The 20,925-nt window shown below is 40.0% G+C and overlaps 1 protein-coding gene across 2 annotated transcripts; it reads left to right on the forward strand.

Annotated features, from left to right (window-relative positions):
• Nucleotides 1-278: 278 nt before the first annotated feature.
• TENT5A (terminal nucleotidyltransferase 5A) lies at nucleotides 279-4,967 on the forward strand. Of its 2 annotated transcripts, none has more exons than XM_004386057.3 (3): nucleotides 279-582; nucleotides 770-1,328; nucleotides 2,402-4,967. In XM_004386057.3, the coding sequence occupies exons 1-3, from the start codon at nucleotides 563-565 to the stop codon at nucleotides 3,176-3,178; spliced, it is 1,356 nt and encodes a 451-aa protein (XP_004386114.2). In that variant the 5' UTR covers nucleotides 279-562; the 3' UTR covers nucleotides 3,179-4,967. The 2 variants fall into 2 exon arrangements, with proteins under 2 accessions (XP_004386114.2, XP_023596164.1); XM_023740396.1 differs by having other exon boundaries at nucleotides 279-527.
• The last annotated feature ends 15,958 nt before the right edge of the window (nucleotides 4,968-20,925 follow it).

A 20,925-nucleotide genomic window follows, 5' to 3' on the forward strand; every position in this document is an offset into this window, starting at 1 on the left:
CGTACAAATACACGCACATATAGATGTATACATATGCAGACACATGAAACCGCGGACCTTGTAGTCTGTGGGCCGCCCGTCTATTTACTCAGTGCTCACCCAGGCTCAGGTGGCCGGGTGCCCTGCAGGCGGGTGAGCGGGCAGCTGGGCGGCTGGGCGGCGGGGGGCGGAGCCCTATGCAGATGAGGAGGGTGTGGCGAGTGCGCCGCGCCGGGGCCCCGGAAGCGCGGAGAAGCCCGGTATAAAAAAAGTACTGAAGACATTTCCTGACACAACTGCTAAAGCTCCAGAGACAGGACCGTGTGCGGCGGCGGCGGCGTTAGTAGGAGCCGCCACCTCCAGGACTACCGCAACCGGGGCGGCAGCGGCGCGGGCGGAGGCGAGGGCGGGAGTGACCAGCGCAGGCGGCGGGGGTCTGGGAAAGACGAAGTCGCTCGTGGCTGTTGGAAGCGCACTCGTCGCCCGTGAAGTGTTGCCGCTTCGCAGTTCCTCCGCTCTGCTCTCCTAGAACGGGCAGCTGCCTCCAGGTGACACAGACGGGATTCCCGCTTGCGCTTTCCAGATGCATCAGAGATACTTTTGGTGCGGGGCTGCTCTGCGGGGCGCGGCGCGCGCGGCTGGGGGTGGCAGGGGTCTGGGGAGGGAGAGTCTCAGAGGAATTCCCGGGCCAGGGGGCGATCTCGGAAGGGGATGTATTCTTCCCTCCGCTGGTCCCCTGCCCTCCCGGCTGCCCGTCCTTACCGCGCTCTTTCCTCCCTCTTTCTTTTAGGACTGAGCAGGGCCAAGTGGCGCTCGGCGGGCACTTCATGGCAGACGGCGAGGGGTACTTTGCCATGGCCGAGGACGAGCTAGCCAGCGGCTCCTACATCCCTCTGGGCGGCGACTTCAGCAGCAGAGACTTTGGCGGCGGCGGCGGCTTCGATGGACCCTGTTTGGACTATTGCGAAAGCCCCACGGCGCACTGCAACGTGCTGAACTGGGAGCAAGTGCAACGACTGGACAGCATCCTGAGTGAGACCATCCCGATCCACGGGCGCGGCAACTTCCCCACGCTGGAGTTGCAGCCCAGCCTGATCGTGAAGGTGGTGCGGCGGCGCCTGGCGGAGAAGCGCATCGGCGTCCGCGACGTGCGCCTCAACGGCTCGGCCGCCAGCCACGTCCTGCACCAGGACAGCGGCCTTGGCTATAAGGACCTGGACCTCATCTTCTGCGCCGACCTGCGGGGGGAAGAGGAGTTTCAGACTGTGAAGGACGTCGTGCTGGACTGTCTGTTGGACTTCTTACCCGAAGGGGTGAATAAAGAGAAGATCACACCACTCACGCTCAAGGTAAAGTAAGCCCGAGAGGGGTTTGGGTCCTGAGCGGGACTATTTGGGCCCGCGTACCGCGGGTAGAGATGGGGGGAGGGGGCTTCCGTTTGATGTCAAAAACTGCGGCCATGATGCGTTTGGACGCGCTTATGTATTGTTTTATATGTTGACGGGTAAATCAAGGTTCGTGAACGTATTGAGTGTTCTAGTTTACTTGGTGCATCAGCACCACGACTCTTCTCCTCCTGCTTCCTCCTCTGTCCTCCCTTCTCTTCCTCTTTATTTTTTAACTCTTGACTTTCCTTGGTTGAGTCTTGTCTAGAATGGATTCTAGTATGTGGAAGAACGAAATGATGTAAATCTTTTGAGTCGTTTTATGACCTAGGTTTTGGGAAAACAGAAGCCTGTAGCAGAACCGAATCAATGAGTTTATTATTGTATTGGAAAATATGAATAGATGACATAGCTGCATTCAGCTGACTCCCTGTGTTAAGGATATAGTGGTTTCCCGTAGTTGGCTGATGTGTCAAAGTTAAGTGCTCTCCCTGTACCCCTCCCCCCCCGCGTTGCTTTAAGGCGCGCTTTTTATTGTTAAAATAGTCTGAGGAGCCAACCTTCCAGAGTGTTACAATTTAGTTTGTATTTGCCTGTAACTGCAGACAGTGCTTCTGGAAGGACACACAAGATAACAGTGGTTGCCTCGGGGAGGGGAAAAAGGATGAGAGGCCATACAGCTTTTCACCATATGGCCTCCTATGTCTTTTGAATAGTGCGTGAATATTGTGCCTGTTAGACTGTTGTCAAGAAATAACTTTAAAAAAATCAGACATGACAACAGAACCTCTTAGTACTGTGCTATGTCTGCCAGAAGCCTCAAACTATTACTTCTTGTCTCTTTCCCAGACAGTAAAACTACTCGTTAAATGTATTTTTTTCTGTTTTCAGAAGACTGTTTAAACCTGTAGGTAGTGTTTTGCTGAAACTTGACAAAACAAACGAGGAAACAGCAAAATAATTCTCAGCTCTGTAGAGGATGCATTTATTTATCTTTTAGTTATGCTCATCATCTTGTTTTGTCCTTTAAATTGTAGGAAGCTTATGTGCAGAAAATGGTTAAAGTGTGCAATGACTCTGACCGATGGAGTCTTATCTCCCTGTCAAACAACAGTGGCAAAAATGTGGAACTGAAATTTGTGGATTCTCTCCGAAGGCAGTTTGAATTCAGTGTAGATTCTTTTCAAATCAAATTAGACTCTCTTCTCCTCTTTTATGAGTGTTCAGAGAACCCAATGACTGAAACTTTTCATCCCACTATAATTGGTGAGAGTGTCTACGGCGATTTCCACGAAGCTTTCGATCACCTGTGTAACAAGATCATTGCCACCAGAAACCCGGAGGAAATCAGAGGGGGAGGCCTACTTAAATACTGCAACCTCTTAGTGAGGGGCTTTAGGCCAGCCTCTGATGAGATCAAGACCCTTCAGAGATATATGTGTTCGAGGTTTTTCATCGACTTCTCAGACATTGGAGAGCAGCAGAGAAAACTGGAGTCCTATTTGCAGAACCATTTTGTGGGATTGGAAGACCGCAAGTATGACTATCTCATGACCCTTCACGGAGTGGTAAATGAGAGTACGGTGTGCCTGATGGGACATGAAAGAAGACAGACTTTAAACCTTATCACAATGCTGGCTATCCGGGTGCTAGCTGACCAAAATGTCATCCCTAATGTGGCCAATGTCACTTGCTATTACCAGCCGGCCCCCTATGTAGCAGATGCCAACTTTAGCAATTATTACATTGCACAGGTTCAGCCAGTATTCACATGCCAGCAACAGACGTACTCCACTTGGCTACCCTGTAATTGAGGATCATTTAAAAAGGCCCAGTGAGGAAGCCATTTCAGCAAGATAGGGGGAAAAAAGAAAACAAACAAACAAAAAAGAGTGACCCAGCCCTGGTTAGGGATGTATTTTGTGCAATGATGATCTGCTCCTGATTTTAAGGTTGGCAAAAGTTGTGGATTTTTTTAATAGGTATGGGAGTATGATCTAGAAATAACTGCCCCCTCCTTCCCCAAACCTTCCCACATCGGCATCTTACCCAATTGGATTCTATCTTGGAATACAAGAGAACTGTCATTAAAAGCAACCAGGTTCTCTGAAAATAACAAGGGAAAAATGATGACAATATGGGTTTGCAGTCAGTACCTGCTCCCATAGCTTTGCCATAGAGGGGGTGAAAAACGGGAAGTTTCTTTTAGGATGTAATTCACAAAAGGGAAAATACAGAAAAAAGTTCTCACTCTGAGTAATTTATAAATTCAGGAGTTCAGATAGTAACAATACAGGAAGAAGGGGAACTCCAACACTGAGATCTCTGGGGCTTATAGCAAGTTCTTTCTGTGGAATGATGCTATTTAGCTAACAGAAACAGCTTGCTCCAAATAAACAGTAGTATGTTGGTGCAGTTCTCATAACAGCAGAATATATGATGACACAATCCATTATTTCCAGCTGTGCGCATAGCTCACATTTTTAAAACGTGAAAGTGCAAGCAGAAACAGCTGTAGCAAAGAAAGTACGCTCAAGGACCAAAGATTTAACAGATAAAAATACCCAAGTAGAAGAGATAGAATAGAATATATGAAGAGTTACTATATTTGTTACACACCAATATACATCAAAGTGCCTGTTAACTTCTGAAAATTTGAAGTGGAAAAAAATTATTTTATGGTTTAATGATTATCAGGGACTCAAGAAAAAACATAAGCTTGTGAATGGTGGAGGAAATGCCCTATTTTTTTTCTTGGCATAAAGTTTTTCTTGTATAAAGTTAACATTGTTGGTGTGACATTATCATAGGTACATGTGTACGTGTGTGTCTATTATGTGTGTGTGTATATATATGTATTTAGGATATGTATATATACACACAGTAGATGGACTATGGTCTAGAATAATGTAGCAAATAGGAGATGTTTAAATACTGTGTGCTTTTATGTTTTCAACAGGATGACATGAGACGTGGGCATATTGCAGTGATGAATTAAAACCCACATCTAAAAAATTAAAGCAAATGAAGGAAGGAAACAAGTAATATATTTGATAGGAAGAACAGAGATTATATGTTTTTAGTGAGGTTCTCCCCCCACCCTTTTTTTTTTTTTTTTTTTGTGAGCCATAGACTTTCACAAGTGGGAGAATATTTGTTTGGCAGAGCACTCTTTTTTATACTGAACTGTCATTTTGACAGGTTGAACCTTTATTTTTTCTTTTAAATACTTGCATATTTCCATGGTGTATAATCCAGTGGATCATAGATCAGTGATAGGCTATTTAAATCCCTAACTGCTAAAAATTATTTTTTTCTGGTGATCTAAACACTACTTACTATTTAAATGAATTTTTAAATAAATGCATTCTGCATTCCAGGACCACTAGAATTTAAAAAATGTGAAATGACCCTTTTTAAAGAGTATTTGCACAATTGCTTAAAATTTATATGTGAAATATATATTATATATAAAATTTTATAAATTCATGCCAAGATGAAATGTCTTTGATCTGGTTGTCACACTGCATTTAAATATTTAGTACTGTACTTTAAAGTAAATCACTTTGTATTAAAATAAATCCAACTTTATTTTCTTTCTTTCCCAAGAGACCAGCTATACCTTTGTGAAATCAACTGGCATTACTATTTCAGTTCAATGACAGCTAATCCTAAAACGATGCATTCTCCCAGCCCTTAACTTCTCTAGACACTGGTCTCTGAAAATGCATTTGTTAAAAACAAAAGTAGCCTTCCCTTTGTATGATGAAACCAGGGCTTTGAACCTGTTAGGTCAGGTTCAAACCCCTGCTGAGAATTTGCATTTCTAACAACCTCCCAGGAAGTTATACATAAGAATCACCTGGGTATCTTGTTAAAATGTAGATTCTGATTCAGTCTATTTAGGGTGGAAACGGAGTCCTGGTGGCGTAGTGGTTCAGGGCTTGGCCGCTTAACCAAAAGGTCAGCAGTTCGAATCCAGCAGCCGCTCCTTGGAAACCCTACAGGGGCAGTTCTACCCTGCCCTTACAGGGTTACTGTGAGTCCAAATCGACTCGATGGGCAATGGATTTGGTTGTTTTTGGGCAGGGGGTGGGAGGTTGGATGGAAATGCAGATTCTCAGCAGGGAACTTGTTAGCACATTCTCAGCAGGGGTTGGGACCGGAACAAATGCGTTTGAAGCCCTGGGTGAAATAATCACGTAATCCCCACCGACTTTAGTGGATGACTGTTTACTTTGATAATTCCTCAGAAGATCCAACCAGAATATTTTTGTCATCAGTGAATAAAGAGGGATTTGGGAAGAAAATAGCATCATCCTATTGGCAGTGTAATAATTTTGTTATTTGGGCATCACTTAGATGCACAATCCTAGGTTAATCCATCTGGTCAACCTTTTGTGCTGCTTTCTCTGAAGCTTTAATGGGAACCTGATGGGTTTGCCTTTGCAGCTTCCCTGTGAATTCTCTCAGAGCTGTAACAGCTACTGCACTGCCACTCACTGTTTCCTAGGGAACTCTTCTGCTCCCAAGTTGGCTCAGTCTCCCCTCACTCCAGCCCTGGGTTTGAAAAGTTAATTGTGAATTCCCAGGAAACATTATTTGCAGATTAAGGCTGACACTCAACTGTCAGAAACCAGAGCTCTGCCTGCTTCGCTGTTTGGACGCATTCTAACAGAAAACTAAGGGAAGGCCCAGAAACACAGGTGCAGCTGGTAACCTGGTTTCTTCCTTTTCATCCCAACTCTTGTCAACTGAGTTGTCCACTCTTCTGAAGAGTCTGGAGGTCTCTAGCTCTGCCATAGCAACAACCTGCTGTTAATTTATGACACAGATTTTTGTTTGGAGGAGCTTTTATTTTAAAATATATTTTTCATTTATTTTCTCAAATATTTATGTTCTTTTTTTCTTGCTTACTCCAGGGTTGGTAGCATAGTTCTAAGTGCCAGCACCTGGCAATCAGATAGAACAGGCTGTACTCAAGACAACTTTGAGCATTTACTTTAAGACCTATATAATTTATTTCTCTTTTGTATGTACTATAGTCTTGTGAATATGTAGTTGAACAAACAGTGGAATATATGTCTCTCTTTGTGGCTGTGTGGCCTAAAAATTTGAATGTCTGGGGTGAGAGAGCCATGTGTATAGGTCAGAGAAAAGAACAGCTCTCAACTCCCAATTAGTGCCTGTGATTTGCTTGCTTTTGTGTTTTTCTGGCCTAGTGTGCTGTTACTTTAAAACAGGAAGAAGTTTTGTCTTCTGGAGGCTCTTCTCACCTGTCCATTCTGGCATGTCAGAGAACACTTAACCTGTGACGATGCCCTTTTGAAAGGTTTACTTCATTTGCAGTAAATCCAGCTGCCTCAAGAATTCTACACCGAGATGAACTTTTCCCTTACAGAAATGGGATGAAGTATCTGCTCACTTTGGTACTGGGTGGACTATTTTAACATGGCTCCAAAAAATGCAAGGAGAGAAGAATATCTGTAATCGAGGCCAAGAAGGAAATGAAATGAAAAGAGAACATACTGTTTTTACCACCGCTTTCTGTTTGCTTATCGTTGGTTGCTTTACTGTGCATAAAGTTTTCATTGCAATGCTTGTTATAAGAATATTGTGAACTGTTTTGTAAATGAAATGTATTATGATGAAAGCTGTCAGCAGTTCAAAAATAAGCTTTTTTTTTGTTGTTATTGTTGAAGATGAAGTGTGTTAGATGAAACCAAAAAGCCAAAAAAAAAGTAATTTCATATATAGCACCTATTGAATATAATCTTTCCTTAAAATTTCTTTTAGCATAGCCTTTTCAGTGCTAAAAAAGAATCTCTATGTAATATTTTATTGTAACAATGGCTTGCTAACAAAGTAAATGGTATGAATACAAAGTCTGAGGATGTCAAGGTAACTTGGCGAGACTTGCTGCAAAGCCTTGCAGAATGGAGGAAGCTCTGCCCGCTGGCTGTCTCTCCCTCCAACCTCTCTACAACCATTGCCTGCTTTGAGGCGTCCTGTTGCAGCAAGCTGCACCTGGGTCACTCTTGGAATATTTTGACTATAGATTATGTCACAGGCAGAAAAGGAGTTGATGGAAAAGACTTAAAAACTGACATGTTTGAATCAATGCTAGAGGGAACAGATTGTGAATTTTGTTTACAGCATCCAATATTTGGATTTTTTTTTTTTTTTTGTAAATAAAAAGAAGTTATTTTTTTCTACTGATTTGTGACTGCTGTCTTTGGTGTTTGTGTTGGCTAAAGAGTGTTTGCTCTGAATCCCAACCCGTGTCCATGAGAAAGGATGAGGCGGCACTTGAAGGAAACCAGCCTTTAGTAACTTGCCAGTTAGAGCGCAATAAATTAAAACATCCAGCTCTCAGCCAGCCCATCTCTGACTGGCTTAGCTCCAAAAGAATCTGGCTGCGAGGTGCCAAAAAAATCTTGTCAGGGTATTGACTAAACTGTGTTAAGAGACCCAGAAATCAGCTGTTTTCAAATATCAGTAGATGCTTAGGGTTCTGGACGCCAGGACTCCTTAGCCCTGACTGGGCCTCGATTTCCATGAATAGCCTAAGCGATGTGATTCAGTCATCAATGGTTATATATATTATCTCTTTGAGGATCTATAGTATTTTCAGAGTTTAAATTGGGGTGAAGTATTAGAAGCCAGGGATTGGGAGGGTAAATGGAAGAGTGATCATAGGATATAAGATGGTATTTTTTCTGTGGGTGAGCTGGGGTGCAAAGAAACTGCCCTTTCGGAGAGTATTTAGTGCAATCTCACCAGAATTTCCAGGGGGCATACATTTATCTATTCATTAAAATTTGTCTTTGTGTGATATTGGAGACTATCAGCGTAGTAGCACATGAGAATTTAGGAAGCCTAAGCTATTATGGAGCCTTGGTGGCACAGTGGTTTAAGAGCTTGGCTGCTAACCAAAAGGTTGGCAGATCAAATCCACTAGCTGCTCCTTGGAAACCCTATGGGGCAGTTCTACTCTGCCCTATAGGGTTGCTATGAGTCAGAATTGATGGCAATTTTTTTCTTTTGGTTTTACGCTATTATAGAATGTTCTTGTGGTTTTTAAAATCATTTAAAGTCCTGACGTTGGATGAAAGGCTTGATGGACATGGTTTATGAAAGAGCTACTCCTGGTATTAAAAGCTAGCTGTCCTCACATATATATCATAAAAATACAAGGTGGTTATTTGGTTGGATAATAGTCTTTGTGTGTCATTCTCTTCCTTCGTTGCAACCTCCTCATCCTTCTACAACCAGTCCCTCACATGTCTGTGGTGGTCACATAATTCTTTTTAAACTCTGGTTGAATAAGGACAGTATATATTAAGCTCCACCTAGACCTAGATACACCCTGCCATTTCTAGTTGAATTACCAGGCGACACCCAGCTAAGTCTAGAGAGAAATAAGCCACACTTACTTTCCTTAGGAACCTCATTTTCTAAACACACCCAGTTTCTTTAAAAACGAAAAAAAAAGTTAATACCCAAAAGCAAAAGCAAAAAAAAAAAAAAAAAAACATAGTCTTTAAATGTAAAGTGAAATAAGAACTGTTAAGATCATCAAGTACTTCTGAAGTTAAATTTCAGTGTCTTCCTCAGAACCAAATTTGAAATAAATAGTATAAATATCCTCCAGTGTGATAGCAAATGCATTCAGGTAGGGAGAGGGGGAGGATAAATGATTTTAAAAAGGACAGTGGCCTTCACCCAGGGCCCAGATCTTGGTTTCTAATGCCATTCTACAATGAAAGGAACCAGGGCTCCTTGGAGAAATGGCTGAATGTAAGGTTAAGACAGAGAATATACAAGATAAATCTGGAGCATCTTGTAGTTCCAGAAAGTAAGAAAGTGCTACAAAAAAAACCCAACCAACCAGCCAAACAAACAAACAAACAAAAAAACGCACAATGATGACAATGTGTCAAAGGGACACAGGGGCCAACTGAAAGAGCTACCAATGGCCAAAACTGAAACAATGTGAACAACGAAATAAATAAAGCAGTAATGGGTTATAACCCAAAGTATGAAATACATATCTAGGAGTTCATGCTGATATAAATAAATGATGAAATAAATAAATGTGGGTGAAGAGACAAACTCCTGTGCAGAAGAATTCCAAATAATGTATGTAAATACTGCCCCCTCAAGGAGGTGGAGCATAACTCTACACCCCTTAAGTATGGGCTGCACATGGTGACTTCCTTCCAAAGAATTCTGTTTGAAAAAGGAGGGAAAAAAGTAGCTTTACACTGGAGAAACTTAACAAACAGTACCTTAGCCAGGTGATGATCAAAGTCAACATTAACAGTGATAAGTCATGATGATAATATACAGCCTTGATATGATGTGATTAGAGTGGTAATTTGCCTGTATGCATAACTGCAGACTAATGATGAGAAAAACAGAACAAATCACCTTTGAGGGACATTCTACAAAATACCTGATCATTACTCCTCAAATCTGTGAAGATCATCAAAAACAAGGAAAGTCTGAGAAACTCACAGCCAAGAGGAGCCTGAGGAGACATGACAACTAAATATAATGTGGTATCCTGGATGGGATCCTGGAACAGAAAACGACATTAAATAAAACCTAAGGAAATCTCAATAAAGTATGAACATTAGTTAATAGTAATGTGTTATCGGTTCATTGGTTGGGACGAACGTACCATACTAATGTAAGATGTTAACAATAGGGGAGAGTGGGTGTCGGGTATATGAGAACTCTCTGTACTATCTTCACATTTTTTCTGTAAATCTAAAACTATCCTCGAATAAAAAGTTTATTAAAAAATGAAGACTAAATGACCCTTCTTTACTATTTCTGGAGAAGCAACTCCATTTATAAAAATAATAGTGAAAACATATTTTCTTAATGTCTTCTCTACTATAAAGAATTGGGAGATCATATGAAGGAGTGAAAACAAAATGATGTATGTGTTTTATTCAAAAGTTTTACAGAAGCTTTTATCTATAAGATTTAGGGAAAAGAAAAGAGTGTTGAGCAGAGCTGAGGTGTGTAGGAGGTGTTTTTCCTGTATAGAAGGAATTAACATTACCTTAGAGTTTTAAGGAAGGGGAATGCTAAATGTAACCACAAACCATTGTGTAGATGTTTATATAAATGGAATGCTAAAATGAGCAAGGGGCTAAATCTTATAGCCCAAATGTACAGAAAAACCTGAAAAGTTGCTAAGGAATTCTTTGTGAGGCCGTAAGTGGTGTAATTAAAAAAAATAAAAATAGGACTCTACTATTTAATGGAGTGTTGCATTGGATTATTATTTAATGTAAATAATGCAATGAAAATAACTACTCCTATAATTTTTCTCATAAAGACCTCATGTGACAAGAGTAGAACTGCCCCCATAGGGTTTTCTAGGCTGTAGTCTTTATAGGAGAAGACTGACAGGTCTTTCTCCCGAAGAGCCACTGGGTAGGTTCGAACTACCAACCTTTCAGTTACCAGCCAAGTGCTTAACTGTTGGCGCTGCCAGGGCTTCTTTTGTGAGTCAAAATCAACTCAACAGCACCTAATAACAACAACATAATTTATCTGCTTATCTAAGCTTATTTTTTAGCATATCTTTCTTAAAGCAGAGGGACAACTGTTCTTCTATTTGCTTTCTTAGCTTAATCAGTAGCATCTGAAGTAGGTAAGAGACAATACGGTTTAAAGATGTAGATACCGTTAGTAATTTTTAAAAGCAATAATTCCAGCTCATCAGTTTATGAAGTTAGAACAAGGCTTGTGTTTCCTTGGTTAGGGACAGAGAGCACCCTGAATTGCAGGAATTTATGAGTATGGGGCTAAGTTATTTCTAACCTCAGTAACGGAAAGTTCCCTTCAGGATACCCTTCAGAAACTATTGATTTTCCAGCACAGTGTGTACTTATCAGTAATGCCAAGAGTTTGTGGCATCATCTGGCCATGTCATTAGAAAACGGCTGAAATCCTATTCTTTCATTTTTTTTCTTCTTCTTTTAGCAAAATTCAATAGAACAGGCTACACTAGGCACTATGGATAATGCCACTCTGTGCATTAATCCTGAACTATATATGCGCTGGAGTTCCTTCCTGTACACCTCTTCAGAGAAGGATCATGGTTTATATGTTCTTCATTTTAACAGAGAGCAATGAAAACTGTTAAAATATTTATATTTTATAGTTTAATTGTCAGAGAAAAAAAGAGAAATTTAATCACATTCAAGGCCTAAAGTCTGAATTATGATGGTCAGATTTAGCAAATAAAAACACAGGACTCCCAGTTCAATTTGAATTTCAAATGAACAACATTTTTTTTTTTTAAGTATGTCCAGTGCAATATGTGGAACATACTTAATACTATAAAACCATCTGGGTTATCTGAAAATCAAATTGAACTAGGAGCCCTGTATTTTATGTGGCACCCCTAGAAGGGATAGAATCAAAATAAGGCTGAAAAAGTTTCCTACTACAGTTTGCATAACGAACACTTTTATAATTTGTTAACATCTACCTTTTCTCGCTGTTGTGCTCCTTAGAGTCAATTCTGACTCACAGCAACCCTACAGGGCAGAGTAGAACTGCCCCATAGGGTTTCTAAGGCTGCAGATGGACACATCTTTTTTCCCAGGAGCCGCTGGTGGATTCAAACTGCTGACCTTTTGGTTAGCAACTGAGTGCTTAAAGCAACTGGGCCACCAGCGCTCCTTAAACTCGCTGCCGTGGAGTCAATTCTGACTCACAGCGGCTCTGTAGGACAGAGTAGAACTTCCCCATAGAGTTTCCAAGGCTGTAAAGCTTTACGGAAGCAGACTGCCACATCTTTCTCCCGTGGAGCAGCTGGTGGGTTTGAACTGCTGACCTTTCGGTTAGCAGCTGAGCACTTAACCACTGTGCCACCAGGGCTTCTTAGGTACCATTAAACACTACATTGACATAGAGTACCCATGGCAGCAAACCCTTTGAAGCATGGTTCGTTTATTAAATATGTGCAAAATATTTTTTATGTATTTAGTCTTGTTCTAGGCTCTGAGATGGACCCAAAAGAGGTGAAAGGCCTGGTCTATTGTATTTTAGAAGGCTAGGTTCCACTTGCAAATAGAACTCACTTGCTGAAAATTAATTTTTCATCTACTTTGGGGTTAATTACTCACAAAGGTTAGCTCTGCATGAGGCACCATAAAGAGCCATGTGGACTAATGGAGAGTCAGGATAAGGGTAATAGCCCTTGAAATGTGCCTTGTTAGTAACTTTTCAAGAGGCAAAGCTCCCCACAAGTAGTCCCCATATCGACAGACACTGGCCATTTGCTTGTTTTGCAGTAAAAGATAACGGTAGATGTCTTGCAATCTTTGCTGAGGGAAGCAAAAATTGCCTCTGGGCCTTTGGACACTTATATTTTCTTTCCAAATCTACTGCAAAATGAAATTTTAGGACTTAACTAGAATGCACCTTGCAATTTTATTGCCCTATAATTCTGTTGCTACAGCACATTAAAATTCCGTTGAATGTTTGTTATGTAACCACTGCTGTTTAACTATCATTTGAAGTTAATACAATTTGGTCTTTGGTGTCTTTTCCAAAGCTGTGGAAGTCCCTTTCTCGAACCAATGTGTCATGTACCCATACATTGCTTCTGTCCCAATTTGTGTAAAGCCAGTTGTTTTGTCAGTCTAGGTATTTACTCAGGGTAGAGACCTCATTTAAACAGGATTTATATCTGTCACTCTAATTATGCACTCACCTGCCCTGCATTGGGTAGAGGAAGTACCATAGCCTTCATCATTATCAAAACATTTCATAAACATTTAATATCTCATGCCATTGGCTTGGTACTATATGAAGCTATACAAAGAGTTCCATAAAGCTAGCTTCTCTTCACTAGCATATTTAACTGAAAAAATGGCAAAGGGATGTGGACAATAAAATATAACAGAGAACAACAGTGAAATTCAGAACTTTGCCCAGTCAATATAAGAGTGGCCAAGCTCATTTCCACACCGGAGCATTTGCTTGTTCTTCCTTCTCCCTGGAAAACTCTTTTCTCCAGATCTTTGCATCTCTTGTACCCTCAATTATTATTATTACTCTTAAATATTTCTTTGTAAGAGATTGTCACTGATACCCCTACTAAAAATAGGGTTTTCCTTCAATATTTTTGTCACATAGGTCTCTAAGTCCTGTCTCTGATTTTTAAATGTATGTTGCCATTATACTCGTTCAGTACCTGACCTTATATCATAAGTTTATTTACTTCTTTGTTTTATGGTTTATTTGTCACGATAGAATGAAATTCCATAAAGGCAAGGACTTTTTATTATTTACACTAGATTGGCAATGTCTGAAATAGTGCCTGCCACACAGGAGGTTCTAGTTAAAATTTGGTGAGTGAGTGAGTCAGTGAGTGAATGAATGAATGAATGCAGGCCATTTGGGACAAGATACGTTTTGGAGATGAGAGATGAAGTGAAGTATCTGATGGGGGAAGTGTTAAAGAAGATGTAAAAAGAGTGAAGAGTAATCAGGAACACTGCAAAAATAAGAGCAGAACCTCAGATATTGCCTGCTCATTGAAAGAGCACAGAGGAGAACCCAGGTGGGAAAATTCCAGTCTGGAATCAAATTGGGAACACTCAGGAGCAAGTAAGAGATTGTCTCAGCCATGATGTTTTAGGGCAGGAATATTTAAACCAAAGCACTGTTGCCTCTTCTGTGTTCCTGAGCCTGAGCAGTCCACAAGTGTGTGCCTGTGTATGTGTGTGGGGGTTGGGGGTTGGGAGCCTGTGCTGATAGAATTTGTCACAGCAATGTGCTCGGGGACAAGAAACAGGATGCACCTTTTCTAGAGCCCACGTGTCTGTGCTCTTAGTTCCAAACCCAGTCGTGGCCTGCAGCTGACCTGGGCAGTGACAGCATGCTCCTGTGCATCCTCTGCTACATCTCAGAACTAGAACTAGAGGATCCCCGAGAAATTTTCAGGACAAAGAGCACAAAGACTCAGGTTGGCTGTTATATTTTGAATAAGGGTCGGGGACTATTAGTCAGGAAATGTACAATAACATTTGAGGAAGGCAAATGTATAAAGGGTCCATTAGCCCTTTCTAAAAAGAGACACTCAGTATTTTCACAGATGTCCTTAGCTCATCAAGCTTCACAGAACCAACAGTCTTGCCCTGGGGCATTATACCTATTGTGACCATTTGTTGTTGATTTTCCAGGAGTGTCCCAATTTCAGAATTCTGGCCTGTTGTCAGACTATGGACCTGCCTTGTTGTTGCATATAGTCACAATAAGGCTTCCGATTTTTAAAAAATTTTTTATTGTGCTTTAGATGAAGGTTTACAGAGCAAATTAGTTTCTCTTCAAACAATTAATATACATACTGTTTTGTGACATTGTTTGCCAACCCCATGACATGTCAACACTCTCCTCTTCTAGACCTTGGGTTCCCTATTACCAGCTTTCCTGTCCCCTCCTGCCTTCCCGTCCTTGCCCTGGGCTGATGTGATTTTGTTTTCTGGGCCTATCTAATCTTTGGCTGAAGGGTGTACCTCAGGAGTGACTTCAGTACTGAGTTAAAACTGTGTCCGGGGGCCATACTCTTGGGGTTTCTCCAGTCTATCAGACCAATAAGTGTGGTCTTTTTATGTGAGTTAGAATTTTGTTCTACATTTTTCTCCACCTCCATCCGAGACCTTCTATTGTGATCCCTGTCAGAGAAGTTAGTGGTGGTAGCCAGGCACCATCTAGTTGTACTGGACTCAGTCTGGTGGAGGCTGTGGTAGTTGTGGTCCAGTAGTCCTTTGGACTAATCTTACCCTTGTGTCTTTGGTTTTCTTCATTCTCCCTTGTTCCAGATGGAGTGGGACCAGTGGAGTATGTGAGATGGCGGCTCACAAGCTTTTAATTAACATTAATCACCAAAGTAGGATGTAGAACATTTTCTTTATAAACTCTTGTCTTAGTTATCTAGTGCTGCTGTAACAGAAATACCACAAGTGGATGGCTTTAACAAAGAGAAATTTATTTTCTTACAGTCTAGTAGGCTAGAAGTCCAAATTTAGGGCATCAGCTCCAGGAGAAGGCTTTCTCCCTCTGTCGGCTCTGAAGGAAGGTCCTTGTGATGTATCAGTCTTCCCTTGGTCTGGGAGCATCTCAGCACAGGAACGTCAGGTCCAAAGGACACGCTCTGCTCCTGGCACTGCTTTCTTGGTGGTAAGAGGTTCCCATGTCTCTCTGTTTTGCTTCTCTCTTTTATATCTCAAAAGAGATTGGCTTAAGACATTATTTAATCTTGTAGATTTCATCAGTATAAATACCACTAATCCATCTTATTACATCGTAGTGATAGGATTTACAACACATAAGGAAATCACATCAGATTACAAAATGGTAGACAATCATACAATACTGGGAATCATGACCAAGCCAAGTTGACAGATATTTTTGGGGGACACAATTCAATCCATGACAACTCTGTTATGCCAATTGAACTACATGTCCCCCGAGATCATGGTCCCCAGCCCTCAGCCCAGTAATTTGGTCCCTCAGGGAGTTTGGATGTGTCTATAAAGCTTCCATGGCTTTGCCTTGGTCAAGTTGTGCTGACTTCCCCAGTATTGTGTACTGTCTTACCCTTCACCAAAGTTACTACTTATCTATTGTCTATTTAGTGTTTTTCTTTCCCCACGTCTCCTCTTCCTTGTAATCATCAAAGGTTGTTTCTTTCTTTGTGTAAACCTTTTCATGAGTTTTTATAATAGTGATCTCATACAGTATTTGTCTTTTTGTGATTGACTTATTTCATTCAGCATAATGCTGTCCAGATTCATCCATGTTGTGAGATGTTATTCTTTTTCTTCAATAGTGCTTTACTTATCCAGGGCCTCTTTCTCTTCCATATAAAGTTAATGATTAGTTTTTCCATCTGGTTAAAAAATGCCATTGGTATTTGAATAAAGATTACCTTGTATTTATAGATTACTTTGGATAGAATTGACATTTTCACAATATTGAGTTTATCTATTTATGAGCATGGTATTTTTTTTCCATTTATGTAGGTCTCTTTTGGTTACTTGCAGTAGTGTTTTGTAGTTTTCTTTGTATAGGTCTTTTACACCCCTGGTTAGATTTATTCCTAAGTATTTTACTTTTTTCTGGGCTATTGTGAGTGGTATTGCTTTCCTGATTTCCTTTTTTTAGTTCTCTTTATTATAGTATTGGAGTTCAACTGATTATTGTATGTTTATCTTATATCCTGCTACTCTGCTAAATCTTTCTATTAGTTCCAGTAATTTTCTTGTGGAGTCTTTTGGGTTCTCCATGTATAGTATCGTATCATCTGCAAATAGGGACAGTTGTCTTACTTCTTCCTTACCAATTTGGATGCCCTTTATTATTTTTTTCTTGTCTTATTGCTCTAGCTAGGACTTCCAGCACAATGTTAAGTAGGAGTGGTGATAAAGGGCATCCTTGCCTTGTTCCTGTTTTCAGGGGAAATGTTTTCAGACTTTCTCTGCTGAGAATGATGTTGGCTGTTGGTTTTGTATTATGTTGAGGAATTTCCCTTCTATACCTATTTTATTGAAAGTGTTTATCAGGAATGGGTGTTGGACTTTATAGAATGCGTTTTCTGCATCAGTTGAGATGATCATTTGTTTGTTTTATTTATGTGGTGGATTACATTGATTGATTTTCTAATGTTGAATCATCCTTGCATACCTGATATGAATCCCACTTGGTCATGGTGTATTATTTTTTTGATATGATGCTGAATTCTATTGGCTAGAATTTTGTTGAGAATTTTTGCATCTATATTCATGAGACATATTGGTCTGTATTTTTCTTTTTTTTTGTGGTGTCTTTGCCTGATTTTGGTATCAGGGTTATGCTACCTTCATGGAATGAATTCAGGAGTATCCCTTCCTTTTCTATGTTCTCAAATAGTTTGAGTAGTATAGGTGCAGGCTCTTCTCTGAATGTTTGGTAGAATTCTCCAGTGAAGCCATCTGGGCCAGGGCTTTTTTTGTTGGGAGTTTTTTTTAACTACATTTTCAATTTTTTCTCTTGTTCTGGGTCTGTTTAGATTTTCGACCTCAGTTTGTAGTAGTTTAGATAGGTAATGTTTCTAGAAATTTGTCCATTTCCTCTAGGCTTTCAAATTTGTTGGAGTATAGTTTTTCATAGTACTCTGCTATGATCCTTTTTATTTCAGTTGAGTCTCTTATAATGTCCCCATTCATTTCTTATTTGAGTTATTAGCATCCTCTCCCGTTTTTCTTTTGTCAGTTTTGCCAATGGTTTGTCGATCCTTTCAAAGAACCTACTTTTGGTTTTGTTGATTCTTTCTATTGTTTTTCTATTCTCTATTTCATTTATTTCTGCTCTGATCTTCATTATTTCCTTCTTCTGGTGGCTGTGGGCTTCTTTTGCTGTTCTCTTTCTGTTTGTTCGAGTTGTATAGCTAATGTTTTGATTTTGTCCCTTTCTTCTTTTGTGGTGTGTGCATCTATGGCTATAAATTGACCTCTTAGCACTGCCTTTGCTGTGTCCCAAAGGTTTTGGTATGATGTGTTTTCATTCTTGTTTGATTCTAGGAATTTTTTAATTCTATCTTTGGTTTCTCAATTACCCAGTGGTTTTTAAGCAAGGTGTTATTCAGTTTCCATGTATTTGATTTTTTTCCCTTGCTCTTCCTGTTACTAATTTCTACTTTTATGGTGTTGTGATCAGAGAAGGTGCTTTGTATTATTTCAGTGTTTTGGATTTTGTTGAGAGTTGCTTTGTGCCCTAAGATGTGGTCTATTCTGGAGAACATTCCACATGGGTTGGAAAAAAATGTGTACTTTGCTGATTTTGGGTGGAGTGTTCTGTATATGTCTATGAGGTCAAGTTGGTTGATTTTGGCCTTTAGATCTTCTGTATCTTTGTTGAGTTTCTTTCTATATGTTCTGTCCTTTAGCAAGAGTGGTGTGTTGAGGTCTCCTATTATAATTGTGGAACCATCAATTTCTCTTTTCAGTGCTGTTTGAGTTTGTTTTACGTATTTTGGAACCCTGTAATTGGGTTCATAGATATTTGTTATGGTTGTGTCCTCATGATGGATTGTCCCTTTAATTATTATATAATGTCCTTCCTTGTCTTTTATGGTGGATTTTGTTTTAAAATCTATTTTATCTGTGATTTGTATTGCCAATCCTGCTCTCTTTTGGTTGCTGTTTCCTTAATATTTTTTTCCTACCTTTGATCTTTAATACATTTTTGTGTTTCTAAGGTGCGTCACTTGTAGACAGTATATGATGGGTCCTATTTAGTTTTAATCTCTTCTGTCATTCTCTGTCTCTTTAAGGGTGCATTTAATGATTTACTTTCAGTGTGATTATTGATAGGTGTGAGTATATTGTTGTCATTTTATAGTGCTTTTTTTGTGGTGCTGACATTTTCTTTGTTCCTCTAACTCTACTGTGCTGAATTCCTTTTGTTTGTGGATTTTTTTCATTTCTTTCATTTTTGTAGATTTTGTATTTACTGAGGCTTTATGTTTTTCTTCTTTAATTTGATGAGTAGGTTTGTTAACTTTCTTTGTGGTTACCTTGAAATTTACCCCCGTCTTCCTAATTTTAAACCAGTTTTTTGTTACTTGGTATTGCCCTGACTTCCTCTCCATTAGAAAGTTCTATACCTACACCATTTATTCCCTCTTTTATTGTTCTGACATTGTGGTCATGTACAGATTGACCTCTCTGATTCCCCGTTGTAGATCTTTTAGTTTTGTTTTATCCTTGAGAGTTCATTACCTAGGTTGGTATCTGACTGATGCTGTCCTGTGTCTTACATTCAGGTTGTTGTTTGATGTTGTTGGTTCTCTCACCGAAGGATACCCTTTAATAATTCTTGTAAGTTTGGTTTGGTTTTTACGTAGTCCCTTAAATTCTTTTTTTCTGGAAATGTCCTAATTTATCTATCATAATTGAGCAAGAGTTTTGCAGGATATATTATTCTTGGATGGCAATTTTTTCTTTCAAGGTTTTATGTATGTCATCCCATTGCCTTCTTGCCTGCATAGTTTTGCTGAGTAATTAGAGCTAAGTCTTATTGTTTCCCTTTTGTATATGACTTTTTGATTTTCTGAATCTGCTCTCAGGATTCTTTCTTTTTCTTTAGTTTTAGCAAGTGTGATTATGATATGTCTTGGTGATTTTATTTTGAGATCTATCTTAAATGGAGTTCTTTGAGCTTCTTGGATGGTCAGCTTTTCATCTTTCATGATATTAGGGAAGTTTTCTGTCAGCAAATCTTCAATGATCCTCTCTGTGTTTTCTGTTTTCTCCCCCCGTTCTGGAACTCTGATCACACGCAAATTTTTGCTTTTTACTGTATCCCACATCGTTCTCAGGGTTTCTTCATTTTTCTTCATTCTTTTCTCTGATTTTTCTTCAAAGTAGTAGCCAAGGATTTGTCTTCAATTTCACTGATCTTGTCTTCCATTGTTTCAAATTTTCTCCCAAAACTTTTCTATTTCACTGTCCATTTCTGAAATCTTATTGTTTATCTTTTGGATTTGTAATTGCTGTTTTTGTATGATTTTTAGAAGTTTGTTTATTTTGACATTTTGTTCCTGTATTATTTTCTTGAATTCTTCCTTGCTTTGTGTGTGTTTTCCCTAATTTTGTCTGTATTTCCCATGATTTTGTCTGTTTTTTCCTTGTTTTGTCTGTATTTTCCTTCATCTCTTACAAAGCCCTGAATATTAGAGTTTTGAATTCCCTATCAGGCAGTTCTAGTGCCTTTTTTACCAGAAGGTCCTCTGATGTTTTATTTGGTCGCTTTCTGCAGCCATCCTGTCCTGTTTTTTAATATGTTTTGATATTGTCTGCTGTCTTTGCAACATTCATGCATTATTTTCTTCGTTTATTGATTGTAGATTCATTTGTTTCATTCTGATTTTTGTTTTATTTGGTTATGTCTGGGCAGGCGGGCTTGGCATGATTTGTTGCTTCCTTGTCTCTGGGCATGATACTTACGACCTTGTTCATGTGGACAGGACCGGTCACCCAGGTATAGAGCAGCTAGACAGGTCCAGTGGTGGAGGGGGGGTGGATTGGTCATTTGTGGCACATACTTGGGCTGACGGGGCAGGGCCAAGGGGCAGTGCAGGGCGGTATCTGGTGGTCTGCTCTGGTGCTGCTCAGGGCATGGTGCTTGGTGCACAGTGCAGATAGGCAGTAGGGAAAGGAGAGGATGTGATGTGTGGAGCTATGTAGGTAAGAGAAAGAGGAGAAAGAAGAAAGAGAAACAGATGAAAAAAAGAAAAAAAAAGAAAGAAAGAAAAAAGTAAATAAAAATGGCAGTGTGATAGGATTTGGCAGGTGGGGGCAGGGCAAACCCAACGAGGCTGTGTGCCAGTGGCTCACTAGCTGAGCAGTTTGGCTCAGCCTGTTGAGAAGGGGCATGTGTGGCGCATGGGGCTAGGTAGGCAGGAGAAAGGAAATGAAAGAAGGGAAGGAGAGAGAAGAAACAACTAACAAACAAAACAAAAACAACAACTAAAACAACAACA

This window comes from Trichechus manatus, unplaced genomic scaffold (assembly GCF_000243295.1).
Source record: "Trichechus manatus latirostris isolate Lorelei unplaced genomic scaffold, TriManLat1.0 scaffold00154, whole genome shotgun sequence".
Lineage (NCBI taxonomy): Eukaryota > Metazoa > Chordata > Mammalia > Sirenia > Trichechidae > Trichechus > Trichechus manatus.